Consider the following 23161-nt stretch of genomic DNA (forward strand, 5'->3'; position numbering starts at 1 on the left):
CTAAATATTTGTAGTGACATTAGCCTTGATATTTGCACTTACATTAAAATAACTATTATTTCAAAGTATTCTTCATTTTTTGTTTTCTTTGTATGATCTGAAGCTACTTTATCTATTAGTTTCTCAAACTGAATGAATTCCACAGTGGAGTACAGCTGAATAATTGGAAAAGGTGTTTCAGCCATATGCAATACAATTTTTAATTGGATATAAACCATAAAGGAAAGAAAATATAAGAAAACACTTTTATGATTTTCACTTGATTGCTTTTTGGCCATATTTGTGCACAGAACTATATATTTTATAATCTAAAAATGACAAAATTGAGACAATATGTTCCTTAATATGTGTGTTGATTTCTAGAAGACACTGGATTAAACTATTTAGACCTGCATTTCACTGGGGAAAAGAAAAGACTAATCACAACATAATGAAAAAAACTGCATAACATCCTATTTTTTGTGGACCTGGCAACACATTATTCTGTGTTATCCTGTAGCAGATAGAGCACACGACTTTGTTCAGTACCCATTAAGAAGACAGAATTTATTAGAGGAGAACTAGAGTAACATAAAAAGCAGAATTAGGTGTCTCTGTGGGCTCTTTGTGAAAACTAACATCTCTAACAATGAGTCAGTAAGATTACACCATGTATGTGGAGAACAGAGACAAGCTAATTAGTATCACAATGTATATGGAAAAATAAGGTATTTTGTGTATAGAATATTTTACATCCACTTTGTATTAGAGTGTCAGCATAACTCCATGTAATTTAGCAAATAGTTTTAATATGCTTCCATCAGTTTTTCACTGTTTTTTCTCTAATTTGATGTTAGCTATGGGGATAGTAACTATCACTTAGTGTTGACACATTAAATAAGTTTCCTGAGCTAAGAAGGGTTAAAAGAAAATTGGTATCTTAAAAAATCAATTGTGAGGAATGTACTTGAGGGACTAGCAACAGAGCTTTAGAATGTAATTCTATGACTTAATTGACCTTCCTAAACTATTTGGAGCTGGGAAGTTTGTACCCAATGGCCGTGGGATAAGAAAAGGTAATTTTGAAATGGATATTAAAAATCAATAAGTAAAATTGAGTATTTGTTATTAAGAGAATTTAGTTGCTAATTATGTTTGGAGAGGTATGTGGAAATTTATTTAAAGCTGTCAGTGTAAAGTTTTGAGATATTTTCAAAACATGAATAGCTATGACATAAGGAACCCTAAGCTTCTCGGTAGTTTTTCTTTGCTGCTAGCGCAGAAGATTAGTTTTATTCATCCTGTGTTGGTACTACCAGATAAACTATTTGTTCTCTGAGTAAATAATTGCATTAATGAATCAACGAATACATACATTAGTCTATGATGTACACTAGTCCCACTACCAGATTAATGGATGTAAGAAATAATGAATACAAGAGAAAAAAGTTGCACTGTGCGAACATCTGTGGGCTGTGAGAACACAGAAGTTATGGAATGGAAACATTAGCTTTTCTTCTCCTAAAAAAAGTATGTGGGTGATGGAGACTAGGGAAAGATTTAAGCTTAGTTTACAACATTTTTTTTAACAAAGGCAGTTTGAATCAGTTTTGATGATAAGAAAAAGAGATTTGGATTGGAAACATTACTAGAAGCCTCCAAACCTTACACCTTCCCAAATCATAGTGGGATGCGTGCATATGTGTGTGTGCATTGCTACACCATTTCACTTGTGTTCAGAGTCGCAAACAGAACTTTTGAGAATGCTGTGGCCTCTGAAAAGTTACACAGGTAAGGAGTAGCTGAACCATGATACCAGAAAATTCAAGAAACAGAAACTCCCTCATATGGAAACAAAATTCTTCAGTCATAACACAGGAGCGTCACAGGAACATTAACATTCATCTAGAAGGATGATCTCACCACCTCAATTGTTCTCTCTTTGAATAATGTTTCATTTGTTATTTAAAATGTGTTGGTCACTCATTCATTCCATAAGGCTTCGAAAAAAGAGTTCCTGAAATAAAGCACTTCCGCAGCCCTCTACAAATATGAACGCCAAGACCTCTTCCATCTTTACTCTCTCTCTTCCTGTCCAGACGAGAGCAAATTTTTCCCTATATGCTGAAATTTTGATTTTATAAAAGCTACTGAGTGCCCTTGACTGCCATGTGTCCCTAATATCTATTTTCTGACAAAAAAGAATTGCTTAAGATAAGCTATATCAAAGTGAAGTGACCATTTTTCCCTCAGTAGCTGTCCTTCAACACTCACTTAATGAGCTTATTAATAATAGCTCTATTCAGCAAATCATCTCATTAAAGTACCTAGGGGAACATTTTGCAACTAGATTATCTTAAATCATTCCCCAGGCATTTAAATTCTGTAAATTAGGCACTCTACAAATGACATAATTGAGATTTTGATGCCTAGGGAAGTATTTGGTACCACCCACTTTAATTTTTTCCTATTCCCTAGGAATAGCAATCAGGGGATTAAAAAGCCCCCTTGCCTAATGTTGAATGGGAAGTAAAATTGATTTAAATTGGGGAAAATATGAGAATTCCCTTTGGTTCCTTACCCCATCAGTTCAACTATGTAAAATGATGGAGGGGCTTTCAATTTATCATGCTATGAGCTTCAACAATGAAGAGTTGAATGGTAATTCATAAGAGACACTCTGCATGTCTCCTGCTTGTCAGAGTGTTACCTCAAGTGATCAGGTCTCAGAAACTGTACTTTAGAAGGATTGCCTGAAGCAGAGCAAATCCGCCCACTGCTCTGAAGACAAAATCCTATCTGTGGGTAATCCAGGTCTCAGCTGTTGACTTATTGTTTGACTCCTGTACCCAGGCCTCCAACCAGATCCAAAGCAAAACTTAACTGTGGATTTCCCCCAAAATATGTACCCCCTCCAAGAACACGATAGTTACAGGGAGCTGATTGAATTTTTGGGGTGAGGGGAAGTCTGCAGGGGCAGATCTCTGCTTCTTTGGTGCACCCTACTCCTTATCTAACCTTTCTGTCCCCCTGCGCTCCTCACCCTCCTTTAACCTGTGTACATACACGATCTACAACACATTAAATGATTACATGCTATATACATTTTATATCTATTTATATATGCGCATATATACATATATATACACACATGTATATATTATATCATATATTATCTAAAGTTGCTTTTGTATGGAAATTTTTGTATCCTCACCTGAGGACAATTTTTATTGATTTTAGAGAGAGAGAAAGGGAGAGGGAGAGAGACATCCATGTGAGAGAGAAGCATGATTGGTTGCCGCCTTGTGTGCATCCCTACCAGGGGTCAAACCCACTCCCTGGGTATCTGCCCTGACTGGGAATCGAACCTGCATGCGACCTTTCAGTCTACTGAAAGACAGGGCAACCAGCTGAGCCACACCAGCCAGGGCTGCATGGAGATTTTTTAAAGCTTTCCTTATCTATTTACTTATTGGGACAATAGCTATGGAGTTTTTTTTTCCTTTGTTTGTTTTTTGTTTTGTTTTATTTTGTTTTATTTACATTTACTTAAGAAGGCTACAGTGGGTGAGCATCCTTCTCAGGTTTTCTATTGTTGTGCTTATTTGGGGATCAAAACCTCTGTGAAGGAATCACACCTTCTTTCCATGACCTGCTTTAGGACAAGGGAAAAAAAGAAGAGCCCTGGAGTTGGATTGTTTGCAATAAGGGTGATATTTCTTCCCCTCTGGAGACATTCCTGGCTCCTGCACTCTATGGGCCTCTGTCTCAGGCTTCCACACAACCTCTGGGCTTTCAGAGAACTCATGTCTTTCTTCTGTGCTGGCGCTAAACTCCAAGATGAGGATATCGCTCCTTCCTCACAACTGTGTTCATAGTTCCATAGTTCTTAGAGGGTAGCGGCCTCACGACCCTCTAAGGGGTGAAAGAATAACTGATGAAGTAACTGATGAGGAAAGGGGGTGTTGGAGAAATGGTAGCTGTTTGGTGTTAGTGTCCTGAGCAGGTCAAAAGTACACCTAGGTTTGTCTCCCTTCCTTTCTTCCTTCCCCATTCCCTTCATTCTTACTTTCTTTCCTTCTTTTCAACTTTACTACACTTAGTGACTCAGACAAGTTACAAGTTCTCTGGCCCAAGTTGTTTCAGTTTTCCAATAGCTTTTTAAGTTATACCTCATAGCACATTAAATATTGGGCAGTGTCCAGTCTAACAAATTCATGTATTTGTCAGTTTCAAAGTGCAAGGGAAATGCCGGCTGTTTGTATGATAACTTTAAGTACTTGTTTAAAAGCCATGGCTTCATTGGGAGTGTTAATATCCTCAGGTTTAGACAAAACAACAAAAACGGTCCGTTGGGTTTCCTTGGTACTAAAAGTTTTATGTAACCAAGAATAATTAAGTAGGAAAAGAGAACAGTGTGGTATCAAAAGTATATTGTCTTCTTATTTCCTTTTCAAGGACATTTTATGTTTGTAGTTCCATCATAGCAAATTAGTCATGAATTTAACTTCGAAAATTTGATATTTGAAAACATATTTTCAGTGTTAATCGTGAATGCAAAAAATTCTTCATAGAATTCTTTATTCTTTATAGTCAAAAACATCAGAAAATATTGGCTCAACATAAATTAATACTTAGCTGAGATATGAGGTCAAAAAATTCAACAACTTACCTCATATAATCTTTCTTTCTTTTCTTTCTCTCTCTCTCTCTCTCATCACTCTACAATTTATTTATAATTACCCCTCTTGGAAACTGAGACTTGCAATGAATCGTGAAATTATTAGAGACATGATTCCACAGAGAATACCATTTTATTTTTATATAGTTATTATGGAAATTGTTTCTCCTTAAAAATCACTGTCATTTATTAAGTAATTGGTATACTTAAGGTCCTGGAATACAAAATCTAATTGCTTTTTCTCACTGCTCCCTCATGAAAACTCAGAGAGGCATCTGTAGTCATCAGTTCTATGATAAAGAGAAGGAGAACAAGACAGAGAGGTTAGGGGACTTACCTGTGTTTGAATGGTTGACATGTTACAGGTTAATGTTCACATTACTTGTAATAGTTTTATTCATAAAATTTTATCACTTTGTTTTTCTGTGTTAATTGCAGTCACAGTATTTTTAAATAAAATGTAATTCAAAATTTCTATGGTTTACAACATTTATTGTAAAAGAGTCAAATAAGATTTATGTGTAGAATTCAAGAAGAGGATAACATTTTTTAATTTTCTCATGCTAATAACCTCTTTAACAGGTAATAATTTTCCTGTATGTTATTTCATTATGAGTCTAAAATATCATAGCAGTAAAAATGCTAATGGTAATTTAAATCTATAAAAAATATCTAAATTTTCTTTGCAGGACACTTTGTTTTTGCCCTGCCTCTCTCGCCCCAAAGAAAACCTTAAACAGTGGTCTCTGGTAATTACTTGAATGGATATACTAGGCTTTTTTTATACACATGTTTCATCTTTGTCTGTTCACATGATTATTAGTAATCAACAAAGTTGCTAAATAACAATCTAATATATATGATATTTTTTTAAATCTTAATGGAAGCAAATTACATTTGCTGAATCATTGTAGCTAATTATGAAATCCTCACCCTTTGGCTAATATAAAAACATTACCTCTTTATAAAATTACTTCATTGATATAGCAATTTCATTTAGCCCTGTGGATGAGAAAACTTACTTTCTTGATATTAATAAAACCATCTGTTCCATCTCAAGATAATTTTTTTGAACTCAAACTTTAGTATATAGATATTTACAAAATAATTTCTATTGCCTTTACAGAAAGATAAAGAAGACCAGTGGCTAGAGAAAAAAGTGCAGGGAAATAAAGACCACATTATTTTGGAGCATCTTCAGTGGACAATGGGATATGAAGTTCAGATTACAGCTGCCAACAGATTGGGATATTCAGAACCGACGGTCTATGAATTCAGCATGCCGCCAAAGCCCAACATAATTAAAGGTAAGCAATACTACATGCTTTCTGAGGCTGAAAATAAACATGATATCATCTTTATAATCTCTTTGGATCATTTCATATTATTGGACATATAATTTTATAGAAAGAAGTATAAATTCTACATTCTAATTATGATTATTATGACATGTCTTACTCAAGATTTCTCAATTACTCATGCTGCGGTCAACTGGTTAATTTATAAGTCTAATTTGGTAGCTTTAGTGGTTAAAATGGTGGAGAGAGGGTTAGCAGAGGGTGAGAATGGAAGGTAAGGGTAACTGTTGAATGTCAACATGAAAAACTTCTGTTGAGATCAGAAACTTTGCAAAGGAGACAACTTCTCTGCCAAACATGTGGGGACTGGCCCTCCACTTCTGGGAAGATAAGGCCAAAATACTGACCTGCTCACCTGTGCCTAACCGAACAAGTTGATTTGGGAAGTGTAAAATCTATTACACAGTGATGCAGAAACACCCACAGATGCAGCCCCAGAAATAAATGTAACTTAAGTTTCAGGGAGACTCCCAAAATGTCAGGAAGCTCTGCATCGGTGTTCACAGCACACTGGTGGATTCTGCCTTTGTTGGTAACGATGCTTATATCACACCTAGCTCACTTGTGCTATTATGGAAGTCCTCAACAGGGATAGGGAAATGTTTTTCAGATACATGCCAAAGAGGTAAAGATGCAAGAATTTATCTTGGTTCATCGTCATATTTACTTCTGTAAGTGAGTTGTCAGAGTAGATATATTTTAACATTTACTGTTTCATTAAATATCATATTTAATTTTCACAGGTAATTTTTATGCATATGTATACATTTCTGTGTACTCTTTGCATTTATATATAGACATGAGACCACCATATTCTTAAGCATGGTTTAATTTAGTCATATCATAATAGAGGTTAGGTACTGTTACATAACAGTTTTGAGGCTGAAAAAAAAATTGCCACCGCAGTCATGCTTTTTAACCCTCTTGTAATTTCAAATTGATATTAATCTCATTATGATTTTGTTATATTGTACATCGCTTTTGTAAAATTGAGAGCAGCTTTATACAATTAATCTACCCATTAAAAAGTAATTACTATTTGTTATACGACTCAAAAGCAATTAATATAATGGCTTTGTGTTTCTAATATTAATTAAAAAGTGCTTCCAATTATAATTTAAAGTTAGGAAGTTGGGAGCATCTAGAAATAATATGGGTATCTTATATTGTAATGGCATTTGAAAAATTTACAAAGTATCTCATTTCTTATCTCATTTTACTCTCGAATCTGAATATTAAAGTACTGATATAATTTTGAGGGGTTAAAGGATCTGTTCAAAGTCAGAGCTACTTTATTCTATGTGAAAATCTAATCTCCTTATAAGGTGATATACCTAAGTAGAAGAATGGTTGAATGAAGCATCATTGCCCCTCTGAGTTTGGAACATCTATAACTGACTCTAAAGTTATAATATATTAGGGTTGCAGTAATTACCTTGTATGCACATATAGCAAGATTATGATATACAATTCTTAATTGGAGTCAGACTTCTTTTTTTAAAGTATTTTATTTATTTATTTATTTATTTATTTGTTTTTAGAGAGAAGGGAAGGGAAGGAGAAAGAGTGGGAGAGAAACATCAATGTGTGGTTGCCTCTCATGTGTCCCCCAATGGGGACCCGGCCTGCAACCCAGGCATGTGTCCTGACTGGGAACTGAACTAGCGACTCTTTGCTTTATAGGCCCATGCTCAATCCACTGAGCTACACCAGCCAGGGCTGGAGTCAGAATTCTTAAAGCAGGATTGAACCAGTGTACTCCATCCTCCTAAATTTTTAATGTAGCTCATGTACTTGGAGGAAATAATTTTTTTCAGAATAAAAAGTTATATTTTAATGACTTAAAAATTAACATTTTAATAACATTGTATAGATAAAATCCAAACTGTAAGAAATATTTCAGGCAGGTTACTTTAGTCATACTCCCAGAGACCCTACCATTTTTATATGACATTATTAACAAAAATCAACATTAAATATTAAAAAGGTAAATAAATAAATAACATGTATATAAAGGCATAAAAATAGCTTAGGCACTCCGTGATACGTTTACTATGAGAGCTTTTTTGTTTGTTTCAATTTCAGAGAATCAGTTTGTGAGTAAAACGAACAGAATTCTGGCTTATAGTTCCAGATTTGCACTCATCACTTAGTTTCTCTTGATGAGCATTTTCTCATTTATAAACTAGTTTCTTCAAGTTATGTAATGCTAAGATTCATTCATTCATTTCTTCTGACTATTTTGGGGGGTCTTGCCTTATGTCAAGCACTGAGATGACTGCAGAATAATAATATGTGAAAAGTACAGACCTGTCCCTTGCCTTCAAAGTCATTACAATCTAGTAAGGAAGCTAGGCATTAAACAAGGTTTAAAATAACCCCCACATAATTACAGCTGAGAGACATCCTGGTGCAGTGTGCTGCCTCGAGAAAGTTCGACGAGGATATCTAAATTATGCGGGTAAGGTGGGGATTAAGGAAAGGTTCCCTTAGAAGGCGACTGTCTCAGAGAAACGTGTAGGGAGTATTCCTTCCAGGGAATGTGTCTTATATGGAACAAATCTCTGAGCGAAGAAAGAAATCGATATGCTTTAGAAACCAGAAAGAGCATGTCAGGAGGAGAACCTGAATGGGTGTGAACAAAAATAAGGCTAGAAAGGGACCAGAAGTCCAAAAAATCCAAGACCTTCTAAAAACCATATAAATAATTTTAAGACATCTCCCCAAACCAGCAAGAAATCATTTGAAGTGGGAAAGTTCCATGAATAGGTCAGTGTTATAGCCAGATTTTACTCTTGCTCACATGGGTACCAGCAGTATATGAGTGAACAGGAATGCTTGAAAAAAAGTGATGGGGGTAGAAAAAGAAAGCAATGAATGAATCCCAGAAACAATGCACGTGTAGATTATGCTTGTAGCAGATCCGATTCAGTAGGTGCTGATGGATTTCGAGTGCCTTTCTTGGGCACTTGGGCCACTCTTGGCGTCGTTTCTGATGATGAAGAATTTTGGATTTGGAGAATGAAGAGTAATAAAAGATCAGTTTGGTATTCACTAAATTTCCAATGTCAAGTAGGAGTTGTGTGAGTAAGGAGAAGAAAAGATCCATGATTTGGAAAAATGTATGACATTGTTGTCAGCTTCACCAGAGGAATGGTATTGGAAGCTTGAGAGAGTTTAAAACCAAACTGAGTGATGCCTCTGATTAAGAGTTGATGTCTGTGATATTGATAGATGTGTCCTTGATATCCAGAAGGATGGTTGGTACAGCATAGATGTTCAGGGAGTGTTTCTTGAGTGACTAAAGTAAAAAGGGTTAAGAACTGCCTGCTAAGAAACCATAATATTATACGGGAAGAGGAAACCCCACCACCACCCCTCCAGTGAGACTATGGTGTAGAATTCCTGGAATATCACAAGACTATAGTATCTTGAAAGTGAACAGAGAGCCATATTTCAAGAAGAAAATAATTGAATGATATTTGACACTTCAAATGTGGCTGAGAGGTCAAGGCAGCTTATTAAAAAAGATGTGAAATGCCCTTTTCACATCCAGCTTTGCTGAAGTAATGGAGAGAGAAATTAAGGAGAAATAGGCTTAGTATTTTTGTGTGAGGGGAAGATCATGGCACTCCGTGTTTATTTAATACTTTCAAATAGTGTTGACATGAAGAGGGGCAAAGAAAAAAATAACAGTCAGTGCTATAAGGATTTTATGATTAAAAAAACTAGCGCGTATTTCACAGCTGATAAATGGATAATGCTGTCAAGAAGTTAGACAGATGTACAAACATATCTGAGAACATAGGAGATAGAATTCATAGCCTCTAAGCTATACTGCTGATTCAAAGCCAGAGCAGCTTATTGGAAATGGGAAATAATAAAATATTTATAGTTTCTACAAAAATATCACAAAATAATTTCTAACTGAGTATGAGTAAATCCAAGTACTGCTGAGTCCTCTTGGCAAGTCACATCAAAGACATACCCTAATAGTTCAAGAATCATTTGATTTACCCATATTTTTTCAGACTATAAGACTCACCTAGGTTTTAGAGGAGGAAAACAGAAAAAAAATTGAAGCAAAAAATGCTGTGAAATATTTAATAACATAAATAACATAATATTTCACCAATGATAAAGTAAACAGAACTCAACAGTAGCCTTAACAGCCATTATTTCTGCCAAATTGGGGGGTGGGTGCGTCTTATAGTCTATGAAATATGGTAGCGCTAGGAGGTTTATTAGAGCAAATCAAGTTTTTGGTGGATGATGGTGAATATGGGAGCTTTTGCAACCAAAATATTTTAAAACGATGTATTGACAAAATAAAGAAAAAGTATCTTTATGTGCTTTCCTCATAATCTCTGTTGTTATATATGGTTTCTTATTTCATTTTAAATAAACATGCTAAATTCAAGTTCATATCTGAAATAAGTTATCTATAATAATATAGCAATCTTATTTTTTTACTTAATTTGAGAAGATAGGGAGTTTAAAAGTTTATTTACCTTGCGGGGGGGGGGTAGTTGTTCTTTTCCTGTTTGTTTTGTTTTATTTATATAAAATGCATTGTAGACTGTCCAAATGATGTTTATAGACTTTTAATTTAAAAAAAACATCATTTACATGCAGTTAGATATATTTAACTTTTTGTAAGCAATAGACTGCATCTAGAGTATATTTATTTTGGGGCTGAAGGACTATGGTTTTTGAAAATGTGTTCATCTTGCCTTTATATATTCTATTGATAACATTGGCTTACGTATATATACAAATATATATATATATATAATCTTAGTGGATAACACATTTCTTTGTAGTACATGATTCTGATTTAAAAAATATTTAATGATTAATAACATTTTCTCATTTTTACTACTTAAAGATGTTTTTATTTTGAAAGATGTGTTCCTTAACAAATTGGTATCTATAAAAATTATTATAAAACTATATAGAAAACTAGAGTCTGGTCAAATGAATTTTATTTATCTGTTCTATAATTTTAATGGCTAAAGATAATGCTCTCTTGGTTGTTTGAATATACTGTTTTAAAAAGCCCTTGGAAATAAGTTTATTTTTAAATCATTTTCATCATTTTTGACCTATAAAGTGTTTAATATTATTTGTTATAAGCATAGAGAAATCTTAATTTTTTTTAGTAATCACTTTATCTTGTTAGTGTGAATTGGACATGTCTAATTTTAACATCGACTATCAATATAATTTGGTGACAAATAATTTTATTTATACATTCTTAAGATCTAGTGGTAAAATAATTATAGTTTGTGAAACCAGGCGTGTACTATTTCTGTGACAATTCTTCACATTAACAAATTAACAAAGAAATGATATAAATCACCACCAATATATAAACTGCTGAAATTTTTCAGTTAGTATGGTCTTTTTGCAGGCTTTTTAATTAAATTTATAATGACTGTAAAATATTTTGATGACACTCTACTTACACACAGATCTAGTATACACTTTCATCTCTGAATAACTCAGCATGCACAAGAAACATGATATTCAGGTGCATGTCAGATACTAAAATGCTTCATTAAGGTTAAATCTATGATTGCAATATGTATTAGAGAATATAAAATAATGGTGAAATTGAATGTCAATTATTTGGGGAAAACTTCACTTTAACTATATGGGGAATTTCAGTCAATTCTAAATAAAAATTCTACATGCAAAACAATATTTCCTTGGTGTAGCACATAACAAAAAAGTATGTCTAAGTTATTTTCATGATCTTTGACTCTTTAACTTAATGCAGTACAATGACATATGTCCAAAGTTTGCCAGTGGTCAGCTGAAATCATGGTTTTGATTCTACTCTGATTGCAGATTTTCACTTATTTCTTGGTAGTTCATTTATTATTGACAATAGAGCTACTTATATTAAATGTCTTCTAAGAAATTATGCTAGCAAAGAGACTATCAGTAAACATTGCAGAATATGCAGAATATGATGAGCTCATATTTAAAATAACAATTTGGATTTACCACTAGCACTGTGGAATGACTGTGGTGATTTTTCTCCTTATAACTTGTCTGTTTGTTATAGAACAATTAAAATATTTATATGTAAACAATCAAATGCACAACCAATATCTGAGTTGTGTGACACAAACACTATTAATATTGATGCTGAGCTATGTTTTCAATATATGGCAACTATTTAGGAATGTTTTATACAAGTGTTTTTGCTGTCTTTGTCTTGTATCAAAGTAATTGAAAATGGCTTTGTGTAAATCTTGCATTAATTGTTTTCTCTTTTTTTTCTTTTCCTACTGTCACTTTTTTCTTTTCACTTATTTTCATGTTTTTAACTCTACTCTTTTTTCCCTAATTATTTTATTCTTATTCTATTTTCAAAAACAATGTTCTTCATGCAGATAAATGCTGTGAAGAGAATAAAGGGGAAAATGGAAGCCAGTCATGGCAGCTGAATGCTGCTGGGTTTTCTTTCATTGTAGCCGTATGTTTGTCATGCATGTTTTAATGTTACTGCCGTTGCGTCCTAAGATACTTCCTTCTATGCCCTGTGAATTTATAAGGCTTATCTAAAATTATAATAAAGATTCTCTAAGGGCCAACTAATTATGCATGTATATTTACCCATAGACAATTAGCCTCTTTTTCCTTTCCCAAATTGTCCACCTGCAGAATAGATGGTTTGTCAGAAAATCATTGAAGGAAATTGAACCAGGATTGTTTATTTCTGGTACCAGCTCACTGAATAAGATGCTTCATTCTAAAGCTTTCTTTAATTTCCAAAGTTAACCTTGTTAAATAAACACACCATTTTTACTTGGAATTTAAGCATTTCCTACATCTAATCTTCCTTCATTTGATTATTTTGTATAAATAGTCTTTTAATTATGTAGAGTTGTGTATCTTTTTCATTGGTTTTAATTGTTATTCTTTAAAATGTAAATTTTCAACTTAAGGAACATTTATAATATTTAAATCATATATCTGATCATTTTTATTATATTACATGGATATCCTTTTCTCTTTTTAAAAACTGAACAGAAATGAAAAAAATACAGATTGTTGGTTTTTTTAATAAGTGAAAGTATGTTTATGTAGTTCCCCTACAGAAAATGATAAATTGAATTTTAATGTTTAAAAAGTCACACCCTGTTCACTCGATTTGGATTGTCTTTGGAGCTGGCACCAAGTATTGATGCTCAGCAACATATGTACTTATTTATGACATTTTCCTGAACATCCAATAACCATGTGCTTTGCAAGGGCCAGAGAAATCAGTCATATTTTAGCCACTACTTTGAAGAAGATGAAATTGAGATGAGAAGGATGTTTTACTAGATTCCACCTTTTAAAGGAAGTTGAAGTTGAGGGAGTAGCATGAGGAATGAGTTTCATTCACTATAAAATGAGAAAAGGGTGTTTTCACTCCCAAGTAACCCTAGCAAGTGATTCTCATTACTATTTAGGACAGTGAGGAAGCAATCAGATTTACATATATTCACAAGAGTGACCACAATTCACACGTAAGTCAAATTACTGGGTGGGGGTTTTGAGGTCCATTCATCAAAAACGACTTTGCGGTGGGAGAGTATTCTCTGTTTCCTGTTAAGGAACACCTACAGGATCCTGTAATGTGTGGTGGAAGGCAGACATGGCTTTAGTAGCCGGTGTTCTTTAACGTACCTCTTCCAAACTCTTTGTTATATCCATCGTTGTGCTTTCTGCTAACCTGCCAATGGACCTGTAGAATGCAGACCTGACCATCCACAGATTAAATACACTTCCGCTTCTCTCCTTCCTCCCTTGCTGACAAATAGGACTTTCCCAATCTGTTTTGGGAATCTAACCTATTTTTCAGTAATGTTCTGTTTATAAATCACCATCGTCAATGTTCTATTTTTCAAAGAACTAATTACAATTGTAACTCTGTTCCATGATGTTGGAGTTTGGGTAAGATATGTAGACATGTTGATTACTATTTAGTAGAAAATGCTGAGAAAACAAGGGGTTTCAGAAACATTTCCAAGTGTTGTTTTTTTTTTTTTAATTCATTACAACCACACTGGATCTTTCCAGTAAGTTATAACAAGAAAGTTATGTACTAGGTTGGCCAAAAAGTTAATTATGTTTTTCTTCCATAAGATAGGTCCAGTGCTCAGTTGTCTTTAACTTAATTCTAAGCAATTTTATTAGATTGTATTGTGACAACTGTCGTATCAGCCTGCATTTTAAAAAAATCAAAAAGGGGGAATTTTTTGTGCTGCCATTTTAATATTGAAGGTGGAAGAAAATACACTACATGGTTGATGTATTATGCTTTTTTATTTCAAGAAAGGTAAAAACACAACTGACACACAGGGAAGATTTGTGTGGTGTGTGGAGGAGGTGCTGTGACTGATCAAACATGTTAAAAGTGGCTTGTGAAGTTTCTGGGTCCTATTGACATTTCGAGGTAATGATTTTTTGCTGTGGGACTGTCTTATGAAATGGAAGATGTTTAGGAGCACCCTGGCCTATACCTGCTAGAACCCGATGATGAGATTTATCCAGCATGCTCAAAATATCCAAAGCAATAAAGCTATTGGTGCAAATTTAAAAAATGTATTTTATTCTATGGGAAAAATATAAAGGACTTTGCGGCCAACCCAATAGAAGATGACTTGGTATGTGATTACCAGTCATTTTTGTGGGGAACATGGAATACATCTTCAGGAAGATAACAAAGTTGATTTATTTTTTGAAATTTTATATTCTATAACTCAAGGTCACCAACTGTGATATGAAGAACACTCATTCAGGTACATGACATGTAGACTGACATTTTGGCAGTTCAGAAGAAACCCTAAAATTAAAATTCTATCTTAGCAGAATTATTTCCATTTTAATGAGTTGTTCATTTAGATTTTTTGAACATCCAAGTATGGATCAAGTTGATAATCCTGAAATTAATAAGCAGTCTATCATTTGGCCAAATTTTCTTCTTAGACAAATAGCTATTTTACAGTTGAGGTATGCATAGATTCTTAAAATACATTCCAGACATCTTAAAATAATGAGCTCCGAGCTTTCCTTTCTATAAGAAATTGAAAAAGCACAAAACTGTGAACAGTGCAACTACCATGTTTCAATAAATGTTACCCTAGAGATCGTAACCTCCTCTGATTATTAAAAAACCTTAAAATGTGTAAATGTTGCTGAATTATCTTTTTTTTTAGTACCCGAGGTTTAATTATGTTATATGCATCCATAAAATCTAACAGACAATGCTTTTTGTCTAACTACTATCTGTCTATAGGTCTAAATACATGTGATATTTTGGGAAGGAAGACATAAAAATTACTTATTTTGCCTCTCTCTAGCATCACTCAGTATTTTTTTCTATCCAATGGCTTTTTAAATAAAATTATATGTCTGAAATATATGAGTATGAACTTGTGTATAAGGTGGGTTTTATGTTAATCATTATATATACTCAGAAATATGTGCCTAAAGCAATTGATATATATATATCATGTCTTTAAAAGTTTAATCATTTCAAAAGTTAGTTTTGATTATATTATGCCAGTTACAGAGCTAAGCGGATGTGTTTATGCATGGCTGCCATTGTCTGCATGTGGCGTATCATGTTAAAATTTTTATACAAACCTGAATATCTCCTTTTACTATATCAACTCTTCTCAAGTCTGTCTTTTCTCCATGTATTAGTCAGTCCTGATGGTCTTTCTACCCTAATTTAAACCAAGTAATATTATGTAACTGTGAGGCCCACCACACCATGTTTCGTGTTTGCTAGCATATTATGCCTACGAGGTAACAGTAAATTCTTCTTTCCTACAAAATGTTTTCTTGAATTGGAGAATGTTAAGGAAACTGCTCATTTTAATCCCTTCTCTCTTAATACTATTATTTACTGAGAGTAAGTATACTTCATAAACTCTACAATTCTATTTGTTCTAGAAACATTACACAAGTGCACACATATATGTTCATACAGGAAGACATGGCCAAGTTTCAAAAATTTTAATGTCTTATTTTTTTAAATTTCTTTCCTTTTTTACTTAGCCTAAAATATCTCTCAAATGTTATATGTTTATATATAATACACATATGTATTATATAATAATACACACATTATATAATCATATATATTGTATATGTACACACACCTTCTAGACATTGGATTCACATTATATATATATATATTATTCACATTATATATATTTATATGTTATATATATATAACAAATACTTGGACCAATAACTTTACTACACATAATTTTGACTTTTAAAATAACTCACCAGTTCTTTGGCCCTGGCTGCTAGGGCTCAGTGGATTGAAAACCGGCCTGAGAACCAAAGCGTCGCTGGTTCAATTCCTAGTCAGGGCACATTCCTGGGTTGTGGTGCAGGTGCCCAGTTGGGGGGAGCATGAGAGACAACCGCACATTGATGGTTGTCCCTCCCTCCCTCCCTTCCCCTCTCTCTCCCTCCTCTCTTTCTTTCTTTCTTTCTTTCTTCCCTCTCTCAAAAAATAAATAAATAAAATATTTAAAAAATATAAAATATTCAATATTTAAGTTGCTTTAAAATTAATAATTAAAATTACAAGCATACACAGTAGTTCATAGATTATATGATTTCGGCAATATAGAAACTGTTATATTTAATTCAAATATTTTTATATAAGAATGTCAGTTTATTATATTTTATTTAAATTAAAACTAAAATAAACAAAATTGCTCAATAGTTTTAACTCTAAACTATTGAATTTATGATTACTCATTTACACTCAACAAAATGGAGTATACAAGATAATTAAGCCACATACTTTTAAAAAATTTTAATCCTCACTTGAGAATGCATTTATTAATTTGTGAGAGAGACAGAGAGAGAAATATTAATAGGTTGCTTCCCTTTCACTTCTCAACTGAGGATTGAACCCACAACCTGTGTATGCTCCCTGACCAGTGATCCGGTCCACACACGTTTGATGTATGGAATGATATTCCAATCAACTGACCCCCCCAGCCAGGGCAAGCCCTGTACTTTTGGATCTGAATAAGCTGTCACATACATACAAAATTCTTGGTTTATTTTTGTTTTTTTTTTAAATAATATGGTATACCTACACTAAGAATGGAAAAACAAAATACAAAATTATAAATGAATGTAGTAATTCAAAATGGATTTATACCACCAATACTATAATATTTCAGTTTGTTTTGGTCTAGCTTTCAAGAATAGTTAGCTGATAGTTTGTATAATATTTTCAGTTTGTAGTAGTTTGTTAACAAATATATCTGGTCATGTAAAATTATCTGAAAATTGCAACCTCTTTGGTTTTGGTTATATTAGCAGCATTAAGAACTGAAAATAATATATTACCTAAATTAAAGAGTATCATTTATAATTTTTAGCCTTATGTATTATGATTGCATTTAAATAAACACATAGGATCATTAAGTTCATACCTAAATATCATTCCACACATTTTAGTAAGATTCAAACTCTGAGGCATAATGTAGTACCCTTTAAACAACTTTTGAATGAATACAAATTAAATAGGATGTATTAGTTTGTTTTACTTCCTTTCATTCTCCTTCTAAATTTTTTTGTATACCCTTCCTCTCTTCCTCTTTTCCTCTTTCTTAATATCTGGACATGAATAAATAGGATGTATTTCTTCTATTCTTTTTATGTTAACCATGGGTACCTTTTAAAGTCCCTACATTTTTGATACAGATACATGACATAAAACCTCACCAAGGCTAATGCATTGACTAGCCAGCTCAAATGTATACATAGCAAATGACTGGAGATACAAATATTTTACAAATAGTCCTTAAGTGACTTTAACATAAGTTGCAATAGTTAGAAAGTCTATTTCCAAATCATCTTACTATGTGATTAAAAAATAAAGATGATTATTTAGTCACTGTTTATACTTAATAGTTAATCTTACTTTTCCAAAGATATCATCAGAGTAAATTTTAGGTCTTAACTAAAGAAAAAAATGTCTAACATATCATTAACATGTTCTTTTAAAATTATCATCTAAGTTTGAGTGTTATTCTGGAGTTAACAATTTTTAACTTTTAAATATAAAATGTTACTATTTCTTTTTACTTTATTGTTCTTAGGAACTTAAAACACTTAAAAATTATAAAGGATGATAAACAACATCTCAATTTTTATGTAAGGCAAAGGATTCAATAAGTTTCCATCTAATCGTCCTGAAATACTGCAGAGATGGGAGTTTAGTATTATGCTTTGATTTCTAGTGCCTTTGATATTTTTATCTTATCTGAGACTATGAACCAGATGATGAACTCTGGTAGTACTCTCTCCTTCCAAGTGGCTAATAACTATTTTGAAAGCCTAAAATATCTGTTCTTACGTACGACCAGAGCATCAGAGTGCATATTACAGTAGTTTTAGCTACTATTAAACAAAATCAAAATTAAAAGAGAAAAACAATAGTCAAGGAAAACACAACATATATCAAGAGTTGTATTAGTATATCTGAAATCTGAACTGCCTTTGGTTTCCTCATATCTTTGTTGATAGACTGTTATTTTAGCTACTTTTTAAAGATTTGTGTGCTCAAGTGGAATTTTATATTAAATGTGAACTAATCTATTATTGGTTGTATTAAGCCTCAGAGCAATATTTCGTAATTGCATATATTCAAATTAAATTAATTATTTACTATTCTAATTTAAGTAATATAATATAAAGTTATACACTGCAAACATTACATAATATTAAGTGGTAGCATCATTTAAAAATTATGTATTATTTTTAAATTCTGTGTATGTACTAAATGGTCATCATGAAATAAATCTTTTAGCTAATTGTTTTTCTTAAAAGCAAGCAATTAACTATTACTGTTTTAAATAATATCCACAATTCATGAATGCTTTTAAAGAATATTTTTGTTTCACATCTTACATTGATTTTATGTATGACACTTTGTTTTAAAGTGACTATTTCTGATTATTTAATTGCATTTGTTTTCATCATAGCTTATTTTCATGAAAAAATGTACATTATAAATGTATTGCCCTCAGCCTCATCTCTTATTTAAACCCTGAACATAATATTAAACACTGTGTGTAATCTTATGCATGCATTTCATAGTAATTGTGTCATTTTATTTTCTGTATTTATGTGTCTCCATAGTTGTAATAAAGAAAACTGAGGAAAAGCTTTGTTATATGTGTTTTCTTTATTACTGGTATAAACTTTTTCTGTCCTTGTTGTATGTTTTCATTTCTAACTTGGTCAAATCCAATATTTCAATGTAGTAAACATATAATTGAGTTACATCTCTTTTGAAAGAAATAATACATCATCAAAAGACATATTGTAAAAATAATTTAGATACAGTAACAAATACTGTTACTTTCATAGTGAACTAATTCTGCACTCTTATAAAATCTTATTATTGGGGAAGGCCAAAATAATTACATAACAGTGAAACACAGGAATATAGTTAATAATTTCAGTAATTATTCAGTAGTCTGCATTGCTAGAAAATGTTCATAAAAATTACGTAAAGTGATCTCTCTTCAATTGCTTTGATTAATATGTCATTGTAATTCAGTTTGAGCTCCATGAGAATAAGGTTGTGGATAATCGTTAAAGTTCTTTCCTTACCCAAAACCAAGGCATGAAACATAAATGACTTTGACATTTACAAATAATAATAAAGATAATACAAAAACAGAGCACCTTTTTGGTTTTAGACCTGCATTATGCCACACACTGTGAAGAATGCCAAGGTGCAATATTTCATTTACTCTTCATACAGTCCCTCTGAAGTATCCTCTCTTCTACAGTGTATGGGAGATGGAGGGCCCTAAAGAGATTAAATAGTTCATGTAGTGAAGAGTCACAGGTACAGTCCGGACCCAGGACTGTTAATAAAACATCATTACTTTTGTTTCCATTTTAGCCCTGGACCTGGGTTCAAATGATAACTTCAAAATGTAAATTATTCAGTTAGTTTTGCTAAAGTAAAAAAATATATATATTTTCTGATTTATACATGAATATATATTTATCTCATATAAACACAGTCATTTTGCTCTGCCAGATAAAACCCAGTGTAGAAATTACAAAAGAAATTGTTCACTTACGGATTTGCATTATTTTAAAGCACACTTGATCTTTGTTATCCTAGAACATCCTACTCTCAAACACATACCTTTACCTATTATAGGTATCTATTAAAAGGAGTTTTAATAAAATGTTTATATTTTGTTGTAAAATTTGAACTTCCTTAATTGATACAATAATTATAGAAGCTGTGTACTTTGGGAGAAAGTGTTAAATTATTGATCGATGTTTTTGTTTATTTTTTCTTGAAGCCTCTTAACAATGACATAATTTCCAATGTGAGGTATCTGGAATTGTTTGACATTTTTCCAGTGACATCCACATTAAGTTTATAGCACTTTTTTTAAGCCACTATGGAAAAAAAAGATGTGAGGAAATCTATTCCAATATTCTAATCAAACATCATTATTGTATTTTTTATTCTATCATCAAGAAACTGAGCATCAGAGAACCCAAGTACTAGTCATTGACAAAGCCAGGCAACATGAAATCTCAGTTTTCTTACCATTGTTTTATTAAATTACACTGAGTCAATTCTGTTCTACACTTCTATGGTCAAATATCTTTTACCCAGTTCCATTAGTTTCTTCTTCATTGGCCGAGAGAGGAATATATGTGGTAAAGTAAGGACCATGTATTAACCAACCACTATTCCTGCCATGAGTCATGGTTCTGCTATTAACCACCTGTTATCTTTCTCATTGCAACTTGTACACGTAGCTGCTTTCCCATGATCAATGCAATAAACTCACACTAAGTTTATAGTCTTCAATGACTATCAAATTAAACTTTATCACTCTCTGATTTTTATACATTTTCTGAAAACACTTTATGAAAAGACATTAATGTTGTTGGTAGAAATAGGTCTTTTTATTATATAAATATAATCATATTTTTACTTACTGTCTAATAAAAACTGAAGTACATATTTTCATATCGGCACCTATCATTTTCATTTTAATAAATCAAAATAAATGATTTCAACACATTATTCACATAGTGGTTCTATGCTTCTCAACTGATTTGTTATTTACTATTATAAAGATAAATATTAAAATATTTAAAAAGTCACTGTAAAATATAGCTGACTTGTATTTAAATATGATTTAAATATCATCCATCAAACTTGCATTTCTGTTTTGAAGAATCCATGAGCAACAAGCTCCAATTTTTTATTGTTTGTTTGCTATAGTTTCCATATAATTTTAAAAAGGCTAAACTGGGTATGTGTTACATGGAAGATTAAATGCAAAACTCCTGATTCTCTTGAAAAGAAGAAAATATTCATTATAAATGGACTTTTTGGAATGTTTAGACATGTTTACAATGTTTAGTTTTAATATTATAACTTGATTTAAAAATATGCAACTATAACGCGATTGAATTCTCTAAGACACAACATAGTGAGTGTCTAAAACTGGAAGTTTCATAAAATCCAATATGTTACAAATTCCTTGGAAAATATTAATCCCATTCATGTATTTGTTCACATTTGTCATATATTGTCTTATGCATTTAGAAAATTAAAAGGTATATATATTTAAGAATTTTATAATAGATTACATAGTTTGGAATTTCAACAAGCAATTGTAAAATATCAATTATACTTTAATCTTATTTGGGTGTGATCCAATTTTGTAATATAGTATTTTAAAAACATTATTTGTTTTTAAATTAAAAACAAATAGAAAACTTTTCTATGTTTTATCTATGGTCAGATTCTTAATGTTAACTAAAAAATGGCCAGGTAGCGGTTGAACTAAAAAACTAAAATTTAAGTTATTCAATTACCTCTGGTCAATATCTATTCTGGCCATATTTACCCATATTTACAATTTAAGAAGTTTCTTTTCCTTGTAGCCAATAAAAATGTTCATTATTTTGTGGGAAGTTACTGAATCACCTCCTCCAAAGCAAACTGAACACAAAATAATAAAATGCATATGGGGAATGTATAAAATTAGTGATTTAAGAATAAATTTCAAAAGTAACTGTTTGAATATATAATTACCAAATCAAGGAAGTAAAATTTTTCATAGAAGAAGAATATCATTCATTATACAGGGTCCAGCACAAATAACATCCCTTTTTATTACACAATCTTTTATTACAAAATCGTAAGCATATAATTTAGTAACACAATATCAGTCAAGCACATCATAAGACATTTGAAGTGAAGTCATCAGATTACTCTCTATCTCTTGCTATACATTCACAAACCCTACCAACCACACTCAAGCAGGTGTTATTTCGGCAGCATCCCTGTATTTTAGATTGTTTACTTTTTATGGACATTGTTTAAAAAGATAAATATTAAAACCTTAAGGAGGGTCGAGTAGATATTTAAAAACGGTGAAAGCGATGAAACATTTGAAATGTCATACCACTTAAATGTATATACAGTAATTATATCTAATTATAAATATATTATAAAATGTACAGTATTTTATCCCATAGAATGTCTATTTTAAAATATATTAGTAGACACTAATGATCTAATGTTAAATCAACCACTGATCACATATAAAAGGATGAGTTTATTCCCTCTTCAATCTAAACTTCAAACACTGTTGGTTGGCATGTCTACATGCATTGTGGAAATGAGAATGGAAGAGGAGAGCTTCTATGAGCCCAGCTTCTATGAGCTCCATTCTACCCATTACAACAGATTCCACTTGTCTGTGTATCTCTAACAACTCCCTGCCATCTTTTGTGAAAAAAAAAATACTCTTCATAGGTTTTGTAGGAGGTGGTGTTTGTGGTTTTTTTAGGGCATAAGTCAATTTGTTTTTTTCGATTGCAAAGTTCATCCTCTTTAATGTCATTTATTACTTAATAAATCCTTAGTTCATCCTTCCAATCATTCCAATATCTGATCTCTAGTGTGTATATATATATATATATATATATATATATATAATCTCCTAATTTCAGGGTTTATCATATGTTTTTTTTTCATATCTCCATCTTCACTCATGCTTTGTTCTGACTGAAATGGACTTCTCTCATCATATAGAAA

General features: G+C 32.1%; 1 protein-coding gene across 1 annotated transcript in view; it reads left to right on the forward strand.

Moving 5' to 3' along the window:
• The window catches only part of NCAM2 (neural cell adhesion molecule 2), a 237798-nt gene that overhangs the window by 191640 nt on the left and 22997 nt on the right, over positions 1-23161 (forward strand). The window contains exon 16 of the mRNA XM_037064838.1: positions 5787-5967. Within this exon, the coding sequence (XP_036920733.1) occupies positions 5787-5967 (181 nt within the window). The remainder of the gene's footprint in view (positions 1-5786; positions 5968-23161) is intronic.

The sequence above is a fragment of the Sturnira hondurensis genome, unplaced genomic scaffold (genome assembly GCF_014824575.4).
Source record: "Sturnira hondurensis isolate 20B ecotype Veracruz unplaced genomic scaffold, ASM1482457v3 Scaffold0015596, whole genome shotgun sequence".
Classification (NCBI taxonomy): Eukaryota; Metazoa; Chordata; class Mammalia; order Chiroptera; family Phyllostomidae; genus Sturnira; species Sturnira hondurensis.